General features: G+C 57.3%; 2 protein-coding genes across 12 annotated transcripts in view; both read right to left on the bottom strand.

Moving 5' to 3' along the window:
• Positions 1–211: 211 nt before the first annotated feature.
• HSP90AB1 (heat shock protein 90 alpha family class B member 1) lies at positions 212–6,417 on the bottom strand. 2 transcript variants are annotated; one of them, XM_080407856.1, is made up of 12 exons: positions 6,172–6,417; positions 5,952–6,098; positions 5,573–5,779; positions 5,131–5,290; positions 4,792–4,925; positions 3,997–4,308; positions 3,388–3,553; positions 3,019–3,209; positions 2,651–2,798; positions 2,100–2,368; positions 1,332–1,665; positions 212–791 (listed from the first exon to the last, which is right to left on the bottom strand). In XM_080407856.1, the coding sequence occupies exons 2-12, from the start codon at positions 6,096–6,098 to the stop codon at positions 685–687; spliced, it is 2,175 nt and encodes a 724-aa protein (XP_080263982.1). In that variant the 5' UTR covers positions 6,172–6,417; the 3' UTR covers positions 212–684. The 2 variants fall into 2 exon arrangements, 1 of the variants encoding a protein (XP_080263982.1); XR_013931325.1 differs by lacking the exon at positions 212–791 and adding an exon at positions 1,888–1,994 and having other exon boundaries at positions 1,528–1,665; positions 5,952–6,417.
• A 976-nt stretch (positions 6,418–7,393) lies between these two features.
• SLC29A1 (solute carrier family 29 member 1 (Augustine blood group)) overlaps positions 7,394–16,944 on the bottom strand; it is a 34,718-nt gene continuing 25,167 nt past the window's right edge. For 9 of the 10 annotated variants that reach the window (XM_080407869.1, XM_080407870.1, XM_080407868.1 and 6 more), the window contains 12 exons: positions 15,350–15,433; positions 14,786–14,867; positions 14,359–14,531; positions 14,004–14,143; positions 13,676–13,810; positions 13,406–13,503; positions 12,952–13,042; positions 12,732–12,823; positions 12,479–12,587; positions 10,978–11,063; positions 9,064–9,263; positions 7,394–8,429 (listed from right to left, as the gene is read on the bottom strand). In XM_080407869.1, coding sequence (XP_080263995.1) covers positions 8,318–8,429; positions 9,064–9,263; positions 10,978–11,063; positions 12,479–12,587; positions 12,732–12,823; positions 12,952–13,042; positions 13,406–13,503; positions 13,676–13,810; positions 14,004–14,143; positions 14,359–14,531; positions 14,786–14,867; positions 15,350–15,378 — 1,347 coding nt within the window. In that variant the 5' untranslated portion in view covers positions 15,379–15,433 and the 3' untranslated portion in view covers positions 7,394–8,317. Of the gene's footprint in view, positions 8,430–9,063; positions 9,264–10,977; positions 11,064–12,478; positions 12,588–12,731; positions 12,824–12,951; positions 13,043–13,405; positions 13,504–13,675; positions 13,811–14,003; positions 14,144–14,358; positions 14,532–14,785; positions 14,868–15,349; positions 15,453–16,944 lie in introns of all 10 variants that reach the window. The other variant, XM_080407872.1, reaches the window with a different exon arrangement.

Below are 16,944 nucleotides of genomic sequence, written 5' to 3'. Positions count from 1 at the left end.
CAGTGCCCTGGGGGTGAACTACTGCACACTGGTGATGATCCTGCTTGCACAGCAGGTCACCTGTTTTTCCTACCCACTTTGCGGTACCTGGGCAGGGAAGGGGTAAAGAGCACCTTAAACAGAGCTCTGAAAAAATAGTTAGGGTAGGGGAGAGACAAGAGTCACAGGCTGAGACCCTTTCATCTGTATGGTAGGCATGAAACACAAGGGATCCCACCACGTAAACCACATTTCTTTGACACTTCTAATTCCAGTAGAACAAAACAAAGAAAAATGATCCAACAAAAAAATAACCAAACATCCTGCCCTGGGTGTTCAGGTAGGCAGCAGCTCAGAGAAAGGGCTCTTCCACCCCGGTGGAACAAGGGCAGTGTTTGATGCCTACTGGGAAAGCGGGAGACCTCATGGCAGGGGAGAGGGGGGAAGCCTGATGCCTCACCTCCACTCCCCATCAACTGTTCCTACAGAAGCAGAAAGACACAGAACAGACAGGCCTCAGGCTGCCTGTATCACTCACTACTGACAAAGAGGCATTCATGCCCTCCTGCACCCTGCCAAAAACAACCTCAAAAGAACAGACACCACCAAGGGGTCAGTAGCAACTGGTGGGAGCAGACCCCCTTTCTAAGCAGACACGATACAGGGCAGAGGCCTGGCAGGTGAGGGAAGAGGCTTCCTCCTACTTCAGTCTACCTCTTCCATGTGGGATACATCATCTCTCTCCAGTGGGGGAATTTCATCAGAAACTGCTGCACTGGGGTCCTCTGCAGTCACCTCATCTTCATCAATGCCTAGGAGAGGGAGGAAAGGAAGAGATGAGGCCTCCAAGAAACACCTGATCCCAGAGGTACAGCTTCTCCCAAAGGCTCCTGCCCACAGCCTAAGGCACAGGGCTATTAACATCCAGTAGTCAGGCCAAGCCACAGCACCTCCCGATTTACATTTTTAGCTAAATAGCTGATTTTGAGAAAAAAGCTGGATGCAAGCACAAGCTGTTTCACCAGATGGGCCACAACACCCATGAGAGACTTTTGACATTCACTCTGAAGAAATAAAGCACCTCAGCTTGTCATGGGAGCAGCCGGTGGTGGCTTCTGGCCTTATGAAGGACAGGACAGTCCACTCAAGAGCCCTGAGCCCTCCCGAAGTACCTTGGCTCCAGGTTTCCACCTGCCCATAGCCACTTCATGTACACAGCCAGCCCTGCACATCACACCAGCATGGCTCACTTACTGGCCTCTACTCTGCCCCAAGACAGTTACAAAGGAGCCTGACCAGCTAACCTGCTTCCAGGAGCTGCTCCAGGACTGAGCAGTTGCATGGACACCTACCAAGCCCCAGTTTGATCATCCTGTAGATACGGTTGGAGTGGGTCTGGGGATCTTCCAGGGAGAAACCAGAGGACAAGAGAGCAGTCTCGAAGAGTAACACCACCAGATCTTTGACAGCTTTGTCATTCTTGTCAGCATCAGCCTTCTGGCGGAGGGTTTCCACAATTGGGTGGTCAGGGTTGATCTCCAGGTGCTTCTTGGCCATCATATAGCCCATGGTAGAGCTGTCCCGCAGTGCCTGAGCCTTCATGATGCGCTCCATGTTGGCTGTCCAACCATAGGTGCTTGTGACAATGCAGCAGGGAGATGAGACCAACCGGTTTGAGACAGTTACCTGCCAATGTAGCCAAGAGTCAGCTGAGCAAGGTCCCCACACACCCTGGACTGGGCCCAGCCACAGCTCATATGATAGCCCAAGGTCTTTGCCCCAGATTCACCTGGGGACACCCCAAAGCAAGCAGAGATCCTCTCCAAGCAGCTCCAGGACCACTGCACAGACTAGTTTGGACAGCTCAGCCAGCACCTTCAGCACCCACTGCATGTTTCCCACACTTACCCTCTCCCATCAATGCATGTAATTGGGTCAGTGCCCCTCATCTGCAGCCTGGCTGCTTAGAACAAGATGGTGCATGCTGGGACCTCCAGTCTCCTTTAGCGGCTCCTCTGCAGGAGATGAGAGGCATGCATTGAGCTGGGGCCCTTGCTGGCATCACGGAGGATGCAGCCCTCCTCCCTCCAGCCCAGGGCTGAGCTCCCTGCCCATCTCACCTTCTCCACCTTCTTGTCCAGGATCTCCTTCATCAGTTTGCAGAGGGTCTCGAACTTGGCCTTGCTCTCTTCCATCTTCTTTTTCTCCTCCTCATCCTCAGGCAGCTCCAGACCCTCTTTGGTGACCGATACCAGGATCTTGCCATCAAACTCCTTGAGCTGCTGCACGCAGTACTCATCAATAGGCTCCGTCATGTACACCACCTCAAAGCCACGCTTCCGCACACGTTCCACAAAGGCTGAGTTGGCAACCTGCTCCTTACTCTCCCCTGTGTTTGTAGGGGGTAGAAATGAGATGTCACCAAGATGTTAAAGAGTTGGTTACAGCAGGACAAACAGCACCAGTCACTCAGAACCCCTAGCATAAACTGGCTGCAGCCGGGGCTCCAGGCCCAGTGGTCTTTCCCCAGCCCCCAGGGGTGAGTTGCGATTCAGCAGGGAGGGCCTGCTGAAGGCAGCACAACCGACCCAGAAAAATTTGCTTCAGGTTAGGGCTGGTAGGTAGGTAACCTGCCTCCGCCTTAATAGGGCGCAGAGGAGCTCTGGCTCACCTGTGATGTAGTAGATGCTCTTCTGCGTCTCCTTCATACGGGACACGTACTCTGAAAGCGAAGTCACCTCATCGCCTGACTGGGATGTGTGGTAACGCAGCAGCTCTGAAAGGCGCTTTCGGTTGGTTGAGTCCTCATGGATGCCCAGCTGGGGGCAGAAGAGATGCATGAAGCCTCCAGGATGGGACTTGCATGTACTCCTCCACCCCTGAGGCACAAATATCGCTGCCCACCCTCGATCATTTGAGTGCTGGGCCTAAGGCAGCCAGAGGGGCCGGCTGCCCACAAAGGCCCTCTGGGGTACTCGCAAGACCACCTCAATCTTAACACCCATGCAGAAAAGACATGGCACAGTGTGCCCAGCTCACCTTCAGATTCTTAGAAAAGGCCTCATAAAACTTTTTGTAGCTCTCTTTGTCCTCTGCCAGCTCAGAGAAAAGCTCCAAGCATTTCTTCACAATGTTTTTGCGGATCACCTTTAGGATCTTGCTCTGCTGGAGCATCTCGCGAGATATGTTTAGAGGCAGGTCCTCTGAGTCCACAACACCCCGGATGAAGTCTGAGTAGGAGAAATGAAAACAGGAGTCGGGTTAAGAGCTCTGAGCTTCATCACACGAGGAAAAGTGCCAAGACCCACACCAGCTAGTGCCTCATCCAGACACTTTGTACTGGGAGTGGTACCACAGGCTGTGGGGGTCCCAGCTCTGCACTGGGAGGCTGAGGCAGGGGACTCTTACTTAGGTACTCGGGGATGAGCTCGTCACAGCTGTCCATGATGAATACACGCCTCACATACAGCTTAATGTTATTTTTCTTCTTCTTGTTCTCAAAGAGGTCAAAAGGGGCACGGCGTGGGATGAAGAGCAGGGCCCTGAACTCCAGCTGCCCTTCCACAGAAAAGTGCTGCAGAGCCAGGAAGGAAAAACAGCTGCTGGGGTGGCTTCCCTCCTACCCCTTTCCCCAGGACCTGCTGTGGGCAGGCTGGACTGTCATTCCTCAGCCCTGGGGCTAGCAGGGGGGCACAGCAGGGTCTCTAGCATCCAAGCAGCCTGCATTTCCCCCCTCCTCAGCCCCACTGCCCCCTACATGCCAGGGGTCTCCAGCATCCGGCAGGCCCGAACAGAGGAGTCATGCTTCTCTGAAGCCCAGCATCCTCCCGGGTCCTGCTTTTAGGCTGGCACTGCCCATGCCTCCACCCACATGGGAGTCACAGTGCAGGCTGAGGCACCACCAAGCGGCCCGGGAGCCCTCAATGCCCCTGAGGTACAACCATGTGGTGGCTCTAGGTACAGCCTGGTAAGGGACCCTCTGCCTCTCCTGGGAAGCCAGAGTGGCCCAGCACCCACCTTGACAGCCAGGTGGTCCTCCCAGTCATTTGTGAGGCTTTTGTAGAACTCTCCATACTCCTCCTGGGTGATGTCATCAGGGTTGCGGGTCCAAATAGGCTTGGTCTTGTTCAGCTCCTCCTGGTCAATATATTTCTCCTTTATTTTCTTGGTCTTTTTCTTGCCCACGTCTCCGCCCTCCTCCTCATCAGAGCCCACATCCTCAATTTTGGGTTTCTCCTCATGTTTAGATGCTGACTCTTCCTCTTCCTTCTCATCTTTCTCCTCCTCTGCCTCATCATCACTGATCTCTTTCTCACGCTCCTTCTCCAGCTGTGGAGAAAGGGACAAACAAGTACAGTTTAGCCCCAAGCAACTATGACCAGGAATCCTTTTGCTGCAGATGAGAAACGACGGTCCTCAAAAGCCCACCAAACACAACATGTGGAACCAGGGCTTCTCCTGAAACCAGCCCTCAGAGTCCCTCCATAGCTCATGCAACCAAAAGCTGTGTCTGAGGAGACAGGGGCAGGAAACCCTCCTCCCTCCACAGGTAGTTTAGATGACCTCCAGCTGCACAGATCAAAGCCAAAAGCATGGCAGGGTACCCATCACCTTCACCTCCAGTAAGACCCCAGCCTCAAAACACCTCTGGCCATAGAAGCTAGGAACACCACTGCTCAATAGCCAGCAGCCAGGACCTATGGATGGGAACGGAAGAGACTGTACTCTGTTCCTCTGGGCTCCTGTTCCCAACACCACCCACCCCTGCCTCCAGCTTTCCAGTAGATCCCCACAGTCCCTCCCTTAACGCACATAGAGCGTGATGGGGTAGCCAATGAACTGGGAGTGCTTCTTCACCACTTCTTTGACACGCCGTTCCTCCAAGTACTCTGTCTGGTCCTCTTTCAAATACAGGATCACTTTGGTGCCCCGTCCAATAGGCTCACCTACAGTATGGTGAAAGAAACAGTGTTTCAGGGCATAGTGTTAAAAGGGCAGAGAGCAAGTGAGACCAGCTCCTCAAGGCTAAACACTACTTAACACCTAACAATAACAGGCATGACTGACAACACATCACAGATCTAGGGAGCACCAGGAAAAAAGGGGTGCTTCTAGCAAACAAATACACTTGGGGTTTTGTACAATACATACCATGGTCAGTTCGGACAGTGAAGGAGCCCCCAGCTGATGACTCCCAAGCATACTGCTCATCATCATTGTGTTTGGTAATGACAATCACCTTTTCGGCCACTAGATAAGCAGAATAGAAACCCACACCAAACTGCCCGATCATGGAGATGTCTGCACCAGCCTACGAAAGCAGAGAAAGACTGATAAATCACTGAAGAGACAGAAGATGTCTGCAACTGATCCACAGCAGCAAAGAACTGGGTCAACATGTAAAGAAAAAGAGGCATGTGCCAACAAGCAGCCAGCCCTACCCTCAGCTCCTCCCTGCTGCCGGAAAAGGGGGGAAGCGCACTTGGGTAGGGCAACAGCTCCCACAGCACAGAAGACAGCAGGGCTGGGTTATAACCCAGTGACAGCCTAAGGCCCAGGCCGTAGGGACCCCATGCAGCCAAAGGTAACCCACCTGCAGGGCTTCCATGAAGGCTTTGGTACCGGATTTGGCAATAGTGCCCAGGTTGTTGATGAGGTCTGCTTTTGTCATCCCAATGCCAGTGTCCACCAGGGTGAGCGTGCGGTGCCGGGGGTTGGGGACTATGTCAATCTTGAGGTCCTTACCACTGTCTAGCTTTGAGGGATCTGTCAGGCTCTCGTAGCGGATCTTATCCAGCGCCTAGGGAAAAAGGTGATGCTTGCCACAGCCTCCCTCCCCCAGCACATGCCTCGCTGGCTGCCTAGGCACCGGCCTCTCCCTGGGCACCCCCAGCAGGACATCACCCTCCCCCAGAGCCCCCCAGCAGAAGAGGGAGACCGCCCACAAAGGGGCGAGGAAGGCCCAGGCTCACGTCAGAGGCGTTGGAGATGAGCTCCCGCAGAAAGATCTCCTTGTTGGAGTAGAACGTGTTGATGATGAGCGACATGAGCTGGGCGATCTCCGCCTGGAAGGCGAAGGTCTCTGCATCCTCCTCCTCATGCTGCACGGCCTCAGGCATCTGCAAGGCAAGCGGCGGCTGTCAGCGCCAGGAGCACCGGGACGCAGCGGCCCGCCCGGCGCACCGCCCTCACCTTCTCCGGCAGCAGCGACCAGCGAACGGGGGACGCCTTCCGCCGGCGGCCTTTTATAGGCTCGGGGGGTGTGTGTGCACACTGCCCACCGTCTCCTTCCGCCTTAAAACGGCCCTGCTTCCTGCCGCACCATCCCGGCCTCCACCACCCCCGTGAGCCGCCTCCCTACCGCCCTGCCCAGCCCGTCGGCCCTGCCCACAGCCCTACGGGTTGGCCGCGCTGCCGTTCCGGGCCCCAGGCGCGGCGGCAGGGCGCCCTACGAGGCCCGCAGCGTTACCGCTTAGCGGCGGCGGCTGCGGAGGAGGCGGGCGCGTGGCGCTCAGCTCCGCGCAGGTGCCGGCCCGCACCTCCGCGGGGGACTATTTCCCGCGACGGGTGGCGGAGGAGCACCGTGGCGGGTGGGGAGCGGTGCCGAGGAACTTCCAGAGGTTTCTACGGGGTTACGGGCGGTGCCTCGGCTGCTGCCGGCAGCAGGCTCCGGGCCTGGGCGGGGGGCTGCGCGGCCCCGGGGGCGCCGCTGTCTCAGCTCCGTCCCGCGGCTTCCCCGGGGCCCAGAGCCGTGTGGCTTTGCCGGCCTGAGGCTGGGCGCGGCCAGGGCCCTGAGCGTGAGCAGGGGCCGAGATGGGGAGGCGGGCTGGAGGGGTCGTGTCAGGGCCTGAGGGCAAAGCAGGCCCGTTTCCCCCCGGGGAGCCGGCGTTACGCTGTGTCTCTGCAGTCTGAGGGCACTAAGGTGATGCCTCACCCTCCCCGTGGGGGCAGAGGCCGGGCTGGCCAAGGAAGCTGGGGGTAGGGTGGGGAGACCCGGGCCCCACAGCTTTTGGCTGGGGGTGCCGAGGGGGTGATGGAGAGTGATGTGGGGTGGAGGCCTGCTGGCAGGGCGGTATAGTCCGTCGTCCCCCCCAGGAGCAGGAGGCGGCATTCCGGCTGTTCCCAGGCATAAGGAAAGCTCCCAGGTGCATGTGCTGCAGGTTGCTGCACCCCCAAATGTGCATCCTCTCCTTATCAGAGGTGCTGGTGGTCCCTTGGCGTACCCCAAGGGCAGCACCCCCCTCCCATGCTGCCAGGTCCCCGAAGTGGAGAACCACTGGCCCTACCTCTGCCAGGGGTGCCCTGGCCACTTCAGCGCCTGATGGGCTACAGGGGACCCGGGGAACGATGGTGCCTGCTCCCTTCAGCCCTTCTCCCTCCCCAGCGGTGATGGAGACACACACATACCCAAAGGGGCTTTTTGGTCTTTTTATAGAAAATGGCAATTGTATAGACACATTTACACAGTCAGGGGATGGGAAAGCCAAGGGAGAGGTCAGGCCTCCCCCTGCAGCACAGGTGGGCAGGGAAGGCAGCCTGGATGGGGAGGGCCTTGCCACCTCTCCTCTTGCAGCCCACAGTGGGACCTCCTGTTAAACAGCTGGGAGGCAGAAAGAAAAGCAGAATCCCAAAATTAAAAAAAAAAAAAAAAGGGAACAAAGGCGAGGAGAAGGTGTGGTGTGGAGACCCCCTCCTCCCTCAGCCTAGCCACAGTGTTGGCTCTTTATGTGGGTGGGACATGGATGTCTGGGTTCCTGGGATACTGCTGGGAGCCTAGCCTGGGATATATACTGGGGATGTCAGCCTAGCAGAGAGTGGGGATGGTGAGGCTGGCTGGGGCCCTCCTCCCCATCTGCAAGTCTCAACAGCAGGGGAAGTGGTGTGGGATGTTTCCAGGCCCCCCTGGAAGAAGAGGAGAGGACAGCAAGTCCCTAGGTGCCTTGGGGACAAGGGCAATAGAGGGAATAACACTGGATACCAGCCTTCAACTCTTGTCAGAGAGGAGGCGGCTGAGAATGGCTTTTGGCCTTGAGCTGGGGAAATTATGCAGCGTGGGAGGCAGCTGGACCTCTGTGATATCCCAGGGGTCTTACACACACACACAGCACGGGGAAGGAGAAGGCACGTAGGCCTGAAGGCATCACACAGCCGAGCATGGCAGGAGCCAGGCCAACCCCACAGGAGTGGAACCGTCCCTGGGTGTAACATCTGCCGTGGCAGTACGATTTGGCAGGGGCAGGCGTGAGGTGTTATCTCCCCACGGCACCAAGGTATCCAGGGCCTTGGAGGAGGATGCGGAGCCGTCTCTCGGTGTCCGTGCACCCTCCAGGTACCTCTGCTAGATGAGAATTCGGAACAGAAAGGAGACCGCAGCTCCTAGGGCCAAGCCCAGTGACAGAAAAAAGGCCATGATGGCTCCAGCTGTCTCCGCTTCATGAGCAAGCACTTTCCTAGGGGAGAAACAGGTGTCAGACCCATACTCGGGGATGTGTGCCCCAAGCCCTGCTGTGAGTTGAACAGAGAAATAGGAGGCCACAGAGGAGCCAGCAGCTGTTGGAGCAGCAAGAGCAAATCCACCTTGGCTCCAAGACTCTGCCTCCACCTTATGGGCTCATACAGACAGAGAAAGTGCATCAGGCAGGCTGCCCTGAAGCTGCCAGCCCCAGGGATGCCCCACCTTGACTCCTGCCCCCATGCACTGCAGCCCGTCTGGCTGAGCCCTGGCTGGGCTCTTCATGCTGCCTGTGTTCTTGTGCTGGGCAAGGGTGCTCACCCTGCTTTGGTGCTGTGCCACGCTTTGCTCCCCTCCAGATCCCTGCTGTGCCCAGCCACTTCCCCAGAGTGGCAGGTGGGGGAAATGGGAGAGCCCAGACAATGGCTTCCTCATCTTTAGGATATGAAGGTACAAGGCTGGGAGATGGGACACCGGGGTTTTCTTCCCTGAGGTGGTGTGGCAATTCCCCTCTGCACCTGCATCCCCTTCTCCAGATCCCAGAGCTGGGCAAAGCCAGACTCCAGAAGTCACACTGGGGCTGGCAACTGGGAGTGTAACCAACCCTTCCCCTGTTCCCAGCTTTTACTCACTTCGGCCCAAAGCACATGCAAAGGCTGGCCAGGTAGCCGTTGGAGATGGAGAAGAAGATCATGAAAATGATGTACCAGGCATCATGAGAGAAGATGACAGGCAGGTATTCACGGGGTTGCACGTTGCACAGCATGAAAAGAGGGATAAAGATGACACGGAGGGCCACCATCACTGGCAGGAGGCAGCTGTCCTTCCCAGGCTGGGAGAAAAACATAGGTCACTGAGCAGCTGAGAAATGGACATTCCCCATCCCACGGCATGCTGGCAGGGGCTATACAGAGGCTGTCCCTCCTGTCAGGGCTGTGGAGAAGCCACAGAGATGGCAAAGTTGCCGAGACTTCCTCTACTGCAACAAGTCTCAGCATCACCACCTGCTGTGGTAAGGAGGTCGTACCAGGACTGAAAGTCCTATTCCAGCTGACTTGGAGAGCAGCACCGCTAGAGCCAAAATACTGAGGTGGGCTTGTGAGCGACTGCTAAGCCCTTGCTGGAAAGAACACACAGGCAGGCAGGAGAGCCTTGTGCATATTCACACAATCTGCTCCTGCAGCAAACCACCGTGTAGGACAAGGTTGGCTGAGGTAAATCCCCTCTGGCACCTCAGGGCCTGCAAACGGGGTTTTAACCAGTTCTTCAGCCTCCTAAGCTATCCCCCAGCCAAGCAGAGCGAGATCCAGCGATCTGAGAAAGGGATTACGCTGGAGTTGTTTCAGACAGTGCTGGGAAAAGCACAGACTGAGTTACGGTCTCCTCAGATCCTAAACAGAGTCCCTGGACATGTGACACTGGGATGAAGAAGGCGGCGGCATCCCCCTGTGGCTGGGACCAAGGCAACCCCTGGTACGAGACATGCCTGGCTCTGTCTGGGGGCCCCTCGGTGAGGTGCCAGGGTCGCAGATGGCAGGGCTCGCTGGTCTCGGTCAGGAGAGACCCACAGCTGCCTTGGGAGCTGCTGGGCTGGTGTAGCCTTGGGATGCCTCATGAGCACGGGGGGAAGCTGAGGTTAGGCCAGCTGCTATGTCTGTGGGCAAACTGGCAGGAGCAGCCTCTCCTGCCTGAGAAGAAAACAAGCGAGCGGGGCCCCAACCAGGGAAATGAGGACCAAACCGCAGGCAGTCAGACTTTCCACACAGCCCTGTTTTGGAAACGTCTCCTGCTGGGTCATCCCACCATGGAGGCTGTAGCCTGGACACCAGGCAACACGGCTCATGGCCAAGGCTGAGGGCAGCCAGCTGTGGTGGCCAGGGGAGAAGCGGCTCCAGGCCGTGGGGAAGCCAGGCACGGACAGAACCCATGGTGCTGAGAAGCTTCTCTAAACAAACAGCCTGAACAATACAGGGGGAAACAGCACTTGGGGGTGGGTGAAGGGGCAGGAAGAGTCGCAGCCAGGACAGCCCCCTTCGTCACCCACCACCATCGCTCCCATCACTCAGCTCCAGCAGCTTTAAGCGAGGCAGGGGAGATGAGAGCAAAGGGACATGGCAGGGGACAGATAGCTCTGTGACCCACATGGCATGGCTCTGTCCTGCTCCCAGGATAAGGCTCTTTAAAGCAGCTGTGTCCTGTGCCGAGGCCAGAGGTTTTATTTTGGGCTGCCCTGTCTTTCACCCTCTTTCCCTGCCGCCGTCCTGTCTCGCTGTTTGCATAGCTGGAGTGAAGGTTTGTTTACAAAGAGGCTGAAATGGAGGAGGCAGCTTCATCCAAGCCATGCTGAAAGAGGGAGGAGGACAACACAACACTGTGGTTCTCGGCTCTGATCCGTAAATCTCTGCTTAGGACTTAAAGCCAAGGCAGAGGCCAGCTCTGCACCTCCTTCCCGCTCCAAGCCATGGATGGCAGCCCCAGTGAGAGTTGGGGCCAAGGGGCCTGGGGATGGAGACTGCCAGGGCGTTTGCTCCCTGCCCCATGCTTACCCATGTGAAGAGGGCAGTGAGACTCCGTCCTGTCCAGTCAAAGACATTAAAGAGCAGGAAGCAGGAGACAGGGATGAAGTAGAGACCTGAAAAAGGGGCAGAAGGTCACTGATGAGCCCAGGGTGCCCCAGGCTCTCCTGCCAGTTGCACGGAAACTGTCTTTCAAGTCTAGGTTCTCCTGGTTTTCCACTAAGGGCTGGAATGGTCTCCCAGCCGGGCTGGTGTCCGCATCCAAACCATCAGGCACAGTGGTTTCCTCTTCCCCTCAGGCATACTGAATCGAGTTTGCATGGCAAAGTTTCGGTAGCAGGGGAGCTACAGGGGTGGCTTCTGTGAGAAGATGCCAGAAGTTTCCCCCATGCCCAATGGAGGCAATGCCAGCCAGCTCCAAGACGGACCCACCACTGGCCAAGGCTGAGCTAATCAATGACAGCAGTAGCGCCTCTGGGATAGCATATTAAGAAGAAAACAAATATCTGCACCAGCAGAAGAGAGGAGTGAGACTACGTGAGGGAAACAACTCTGCAGACACCAAGGTCAGCGCAGAAGTGGGGGGAGGAGGTGCTCCAGGCACTGGAGCAGATTCCCCTGCAGCCCATGGTGAAGTTCATGGTGAGGCAGGCTGCCCCTCTCAGCCCACGGAGGTTAATGCTGGAGCAGATCCCCACCTGTAGCCCTTGCAGGACCCCACGCCAGAGCAGGTGGGTGCCTGAAGGAGGCTGTGACCCGTGGGAAGCCTGCGCTGGAGCAGCTCCTAGCAGGACCTGTGGCCCCGTGGAGAGTAGCCCAGGCTGGAGCAGGTTTGCTGGCAGGACTTGTGACCCCACCGGGGACCTAGGCTGGAGCAGTCTGTTCCTGAAAGACTGCACCCCATGGGAGGGACCCATGCAGGAGCAGTTCATGAAGAACTGCAGCCTGTGGAAAGGACTCAAGAGCTCATGTTGAAGAGGTGCATGGAGGACTGTTTCCCGTGGGAGGGACCCCATGCTGGAGCAGGGGAAGAGTGTGAGGAGTCCTCCCCCTGACTACCCCTGAGGAGGAATGGCAGAAACATGTGAAGAACTGACCACAACCCCCATTCCCCATCCCCCTGCACCGCTGTGGGGGAGAAGGTAGAGAAATCAGGAATAAAGTGAAGCCTGGGAGGAAAGGAGAGGTGGGGGGAAGGTATTATAAGATGTAGTTTTTATTTCTCATTATCCTACTCTCATTGACTAGTAATAAATTAAATTTATTTTCCCCAAGTCAAGTCTGTGGTGCCCGTGACAGTAACAGCTGTGTGATCTGCCTGTCCTTATCTTGACTCACAGGCCTTTCGTTGTATTTTCTCCCCCACGTCCAGCTGAGGAGGGGAGTGATAGAGCAGCTTCGGTGGGCACCTGGCATCCACCTGGCATCAACCCACCACACATGCCTACTACTTCAAGCCTCACTTTCTTTTCTCTTATTTCACCTTGTTCCCAGTTTCGTCCTACCACACCCCATCCCTGGCCACACTTACCCCATCTGTTTCCCTTTCCGAGGACAGTGGACACCTTAGCTGTGATGGAGGGAAAGACACCGATGGTGACAGTGAAGACGAAGCAGACAGACACAGCCATGACCCAGAGCTAGGCAGATGAAAGAAAGAGGCTGGTACCAAACACAGGGCAAGAGACCAGTGCAGGGCTGGTCTCCTGTCCCCATGCTCTCCTACCCCTGTGCCCATCCCCTGGTATGAGGGGCAGCGCGGGGGTTGCTGGCAACTCACAGACCTTCTTAAAAATAGCAATGACCGAGGGCTTCTCATCAGGGTTGTGGATAGGGATGATCTTTGAGTTACTCTGCTCCATCCCATTGGGCTCATCTGCAGGGAGAGACACAAGTAGGGCACAGCAGACCCCAGAAAGCTGAGATGTAATATAGTCCTTCTGTCTCATTCTTCCTCTCAGCTCTTCCTCTTTTTCTTTCCTCTTCCTCCTCTCCGCTCCTCACCTTTCTTAATTAGGTCTCTTTTGGTCTCCAGCTCTGCATTGTACACGCGGTACTCTGTCTTGTCCTTCATGGAGTAGTATCGGAAGAAATCCTGCAGAGATACAGCCACGGAAAACTCATTAACATGTGAGGAAAGAAGGCTGCCAGGGGCTGTGTGGTAATAGGCGATATGGGCAATATGGGCAAATGCAGTACAGGCAAAGTATTCCTTCTACTTACGTCTGATACTGATGCTTTCCTGCTCACCCAGGGGCCCATTTCCACAGTACCCCAAGGATACTGGGGTATCTGAGGTGCGAAGTACCCCAGAGAGCTCCCTCAGGAGAGCTTGCCCTGACCCAGAAGGTAGAGGCTGAGCCAAGGCTGGGGTACCAGTGGGCCACAGCCCTTGTGCTGTGGTGTGCAAAGGTCCCATGTTCCCACACCCCTCCCCACCAGGACAACAGGGTCTCACCATGCGAGGCAGAAGGATGTAGGAGAAGATGGCCAGCACGATCACCACACAGGCTGTGGTGAAGTAACCAATGAAGCCCTCAGGTTGCTGGGCGCCAACTGGGAGGATAAGGAAGGGAGAAGACAAGGGGAAAAAGGAAGATGACAAGGGCTGAAAGGAGCAAGGCCCTGCTGTCATCTCCCCCCAGCCCTCCAGCATAACCCCAGCAGACCCTGTTAGCAGTGGTGCCCTTGGGAAGGGCCTGTCACCCACAGGGCAGGGATTACTCACTGGCAATACTGAAGATCATTGCCAAAGCGGCAAAGGTGCCTGCCAAGCCCTGCCCACTCATGATGGGAGCTGTGTAGCTGGCAGGCAGGAGCCCTGCCAGCCCAAAGAGGCTGCTCTGGAGGATGGCGCCGAAGGCTGTGAAGGGGAAAGGTGAGCAGAAATGAGAAACCAAAGGCAAGGATGAACTCGCACCTCTGCAGGGAGCCAAGGCCCCTGCCCTGTGAGGCAAGGTAGGTCCCCCCTCCTCCTGGGCTCTTTCGCAGTGAGGTTCATGCTTTTCTCCCAGAGAGACCTGTGCCCCCTTCCGTCCCCCCACTACCTCACTCACAGTTGATGAAGACGATGCTGATCATGGTAAAGATGAAGAAGGGAAGAGGATCCATGGTGACCTTCACCATGATTGCAGTGACTAAAAACACCAGCCCAATGGCCACCAGGCTGCCTAAGATGCGGATCTGCTGGGGAATCCTGCAAGAGAGGATCTCGGTGAGGAAAACCCATTCCCCAGAAGCCTGCGAGGCTGGGGCCAAGCTCTCCCATGGGGAGAATCCAAGTGAAACCCCAGCACGGCAGACCAGTGTTTTGCCTTTGACTTGACTGAATGGGCTGCAGCTTGACTCAGTGCTGGGGCAGGAGGATGGGCCAGGGCTGGGTGGCAGGGGCAAGGATGGGGCAAGGCTTACCGCTGGTGGATGAAGGAGTTGAGGCAGGTGAAGATGAGGAGGGGCACCATGGCGCAGAGAGTCATGAAGTTGTCAAACATGGACCTCAGATAGGAGGGGGACGAGGCAGCCGCACCAGTCTGGTTCTGGGACTGGCTCGTATCCTCTGGGTCTGCAAGACGGCTGATGAAATACTGCGAGAGAAGGAGCTTGGTGGGGCCAAGGTGCTGCAAAGCCTCCCCCTAGCACACTCAAGCCCCCCTCTAGCCCCATGCCCAGCCCTCCTGTCGCCTCAGTGCCACTTGTCCCACCCAGGTCACCCATGCTTCTGTCTCCTGTGTGCAGAAGTGGGGAGGCTCTGTGCTGTTCTGCCACACCTACACCATGGTCCCTAGATGTGACAGGGGACAATTAGTGTCACGAACAGCAGCAGGAGGGAAGCCCTCACCTCCCTGGCAGTCATGAAGAAATTCCATGGCAGCAGTGTTCCCAGGCCAAGGATGAAGAAGATCAGCCAGACAGCCTTGTACCTGTGGAGGAAACTGGTTTGGAGCAGGACACTGGGCAGGGCAGGGGACAGGCATTGCTTCTGACTGTCCCAATCCCTAAGCGGGAGGAACCAGGAGAAGGAGGGAGGACAGAATTTATTGCCCTGCCCCTGGCCTGGGCTGCTGGAGGAGATGTGGCACCAGAGGGGCCATGGGAGGCCCTCCCCAGGAGGGTACAAAGGTGCGGGGAGGCTGGGTGCTCCTCAGCAGGTGGCACCCAGATGCACAGTGGCCATTGCCAGAGCTGGGAGGGAGTCATGCTCCCCAGGCGTGTCCCAGTGCTGGGGACTGTTTACATCCTGCTTGCTATGGAAAAACTGATAGAGCATCTTGAGGAAGGGACAGCTTGGTAGCTCAGTGAGCATACAGGAGAGGGGGTCCCCCAGATGCTGGGTCCCCCCGTGCTCCCTCACTTCCTGGTATTCTCGATGTGCCCCCACACTTACACCAGAGCCTGGCTTTACCTATCTTGGGGCCCGTCTCTTGCTGTCATCTTGTGTGGCAGGAGTCAGAACAGGTCAGCGCCCAGTCTCGTGGCTGCTCTCCGTCTGGAAAGCAAACAGAGGACTTTATGGGGGAGTGAGGGGCACAGGCCCAGCAGGAGCAGCACGGATTTTAACCCCAGGCCATGCCACCAAGTAAATGCTCCACATTACCAGGGGCCAAACAGAGACAGCAAACTGTGAGAGCAGTGTGCAGCAGCTTTGGAAGCCTGCAGCTCAGAGCCCTTCAGTGGAGGGACTGACACACTGCTTTATTCTGCTGGCTGGGGGGCACCAAGCCTTCCCTCTGAAAGGAAAACCGCTTTCCTGAGATGCCCAGGCTGCTTGGCACTGGCTGCCCAGCTGCTCTGCCACAGGCTCTTAAGGGATTTGTGAGCCCGTAGCTCTCTGCCCCCAATCCTGGAGCTGCCAGTGAAGCGTATGTGCAGCGAGCTGTGTCCACCCCGCTGCCCTCCCCACCTCCCTCCAACGCCTGGGGCACGGCGGCACAAAAGACACATTTAATTCAGCAAACTCTCCATCCAGAACCATGCAACCCCCCCCCCCCCCCCTTGTTCCCATTCCCTGGGACTCTCATGGCCTTTTCCTCGGAAAGCCAAGAGTGTCCTTGGCACTGCTGTCCTCTTCCCAGCACCCACCGCTCCTTTTCCCCCATCACCATCTGCCCAGCCCTTGCCACCACCCTGGCATTGCCCTCCCCACAGACAGCCCCGGAGATGCAGCCCCAGGAGCCCTGAGAAGGGACCTCCTCTGCCCGGTCCCCACCCCCCTCCTCCTGGGGCAGAGGATTAGCTGCCCCGGAGAATCCGCAGGCCTGCCTTGTCCTTTTCCAGTCCAGGCGGCGCAGCATGGGGTGCTCCGGCACCTCTCCCAGGGCTTCATCTGCAGCGGGGCTCCCGGTGCTGAGCCCCCGGCCCCCCTGGGGCATGCCCCTCAGCCCAGCACCGCCGCTAGCTACAGCATCCCTGCCTGCACAGTGCCAGGTAGGGCGAGGGAGGAGGCAGGCGGGAAGCAGCATGCTGGGATCTGTAGTCCCTGCCAGCCCCGGCACGCATTAAAGACAGCGGTGGCCCGTCCCATGTCGCAGGTGCCTGCGTGGCTGTGGGCACCGCTCACCTCCTCCCCTGCTGTGGTCCTGCAGGGTGCGGAGCCTACGGCTGTGATGGAGCTGAAACAGAGCCGGCAGGATGTGGAGATGGATTCAGGAAGCCCGCTGGCTGCTTCGAAAAGGCAGAGCAGGACAGCAGTACGTCTGCATGGGACCAACAGCCCCACCAACCTGCAGGTGCCACCTCGTTGATGCCAGAGCCACGTGCAGCACAGCTCCCCCGCCTTCCCATGCAGACAGCTCAGGGCACGGCAGCTCCTGCCTTGCCCCCGCGAGCTACCCCAGGCTTCCAAAGAAAACATCCCAAAATCCCAAAATCCCCTCCTGGCAGCCTGCCAGTGCCCCTGTGGGCAGGAGACACCCCAAGCCCTGACCCTGGATTAGCAAGGGGATCTGCAAATACAGCTGCCACCCCCCTGCACACAGAAACGTCACCGGGGCCACTGCT

The sequence above is a fragment of the Falco punctatus genome (assembly GCF_963210335.1).
Source record: "Falco punctatus genome assembly, chromosome: 12".
NCBI lineage: Eukaryota > Metazoa > Chordata > Aves > Falconiformes > Falconidae > Falco > Falco punctatus.
Note: the sequence above shows the minus strand (reverse complement) of the source record. Positions and strands in the feature narration are given on the sequence as shown.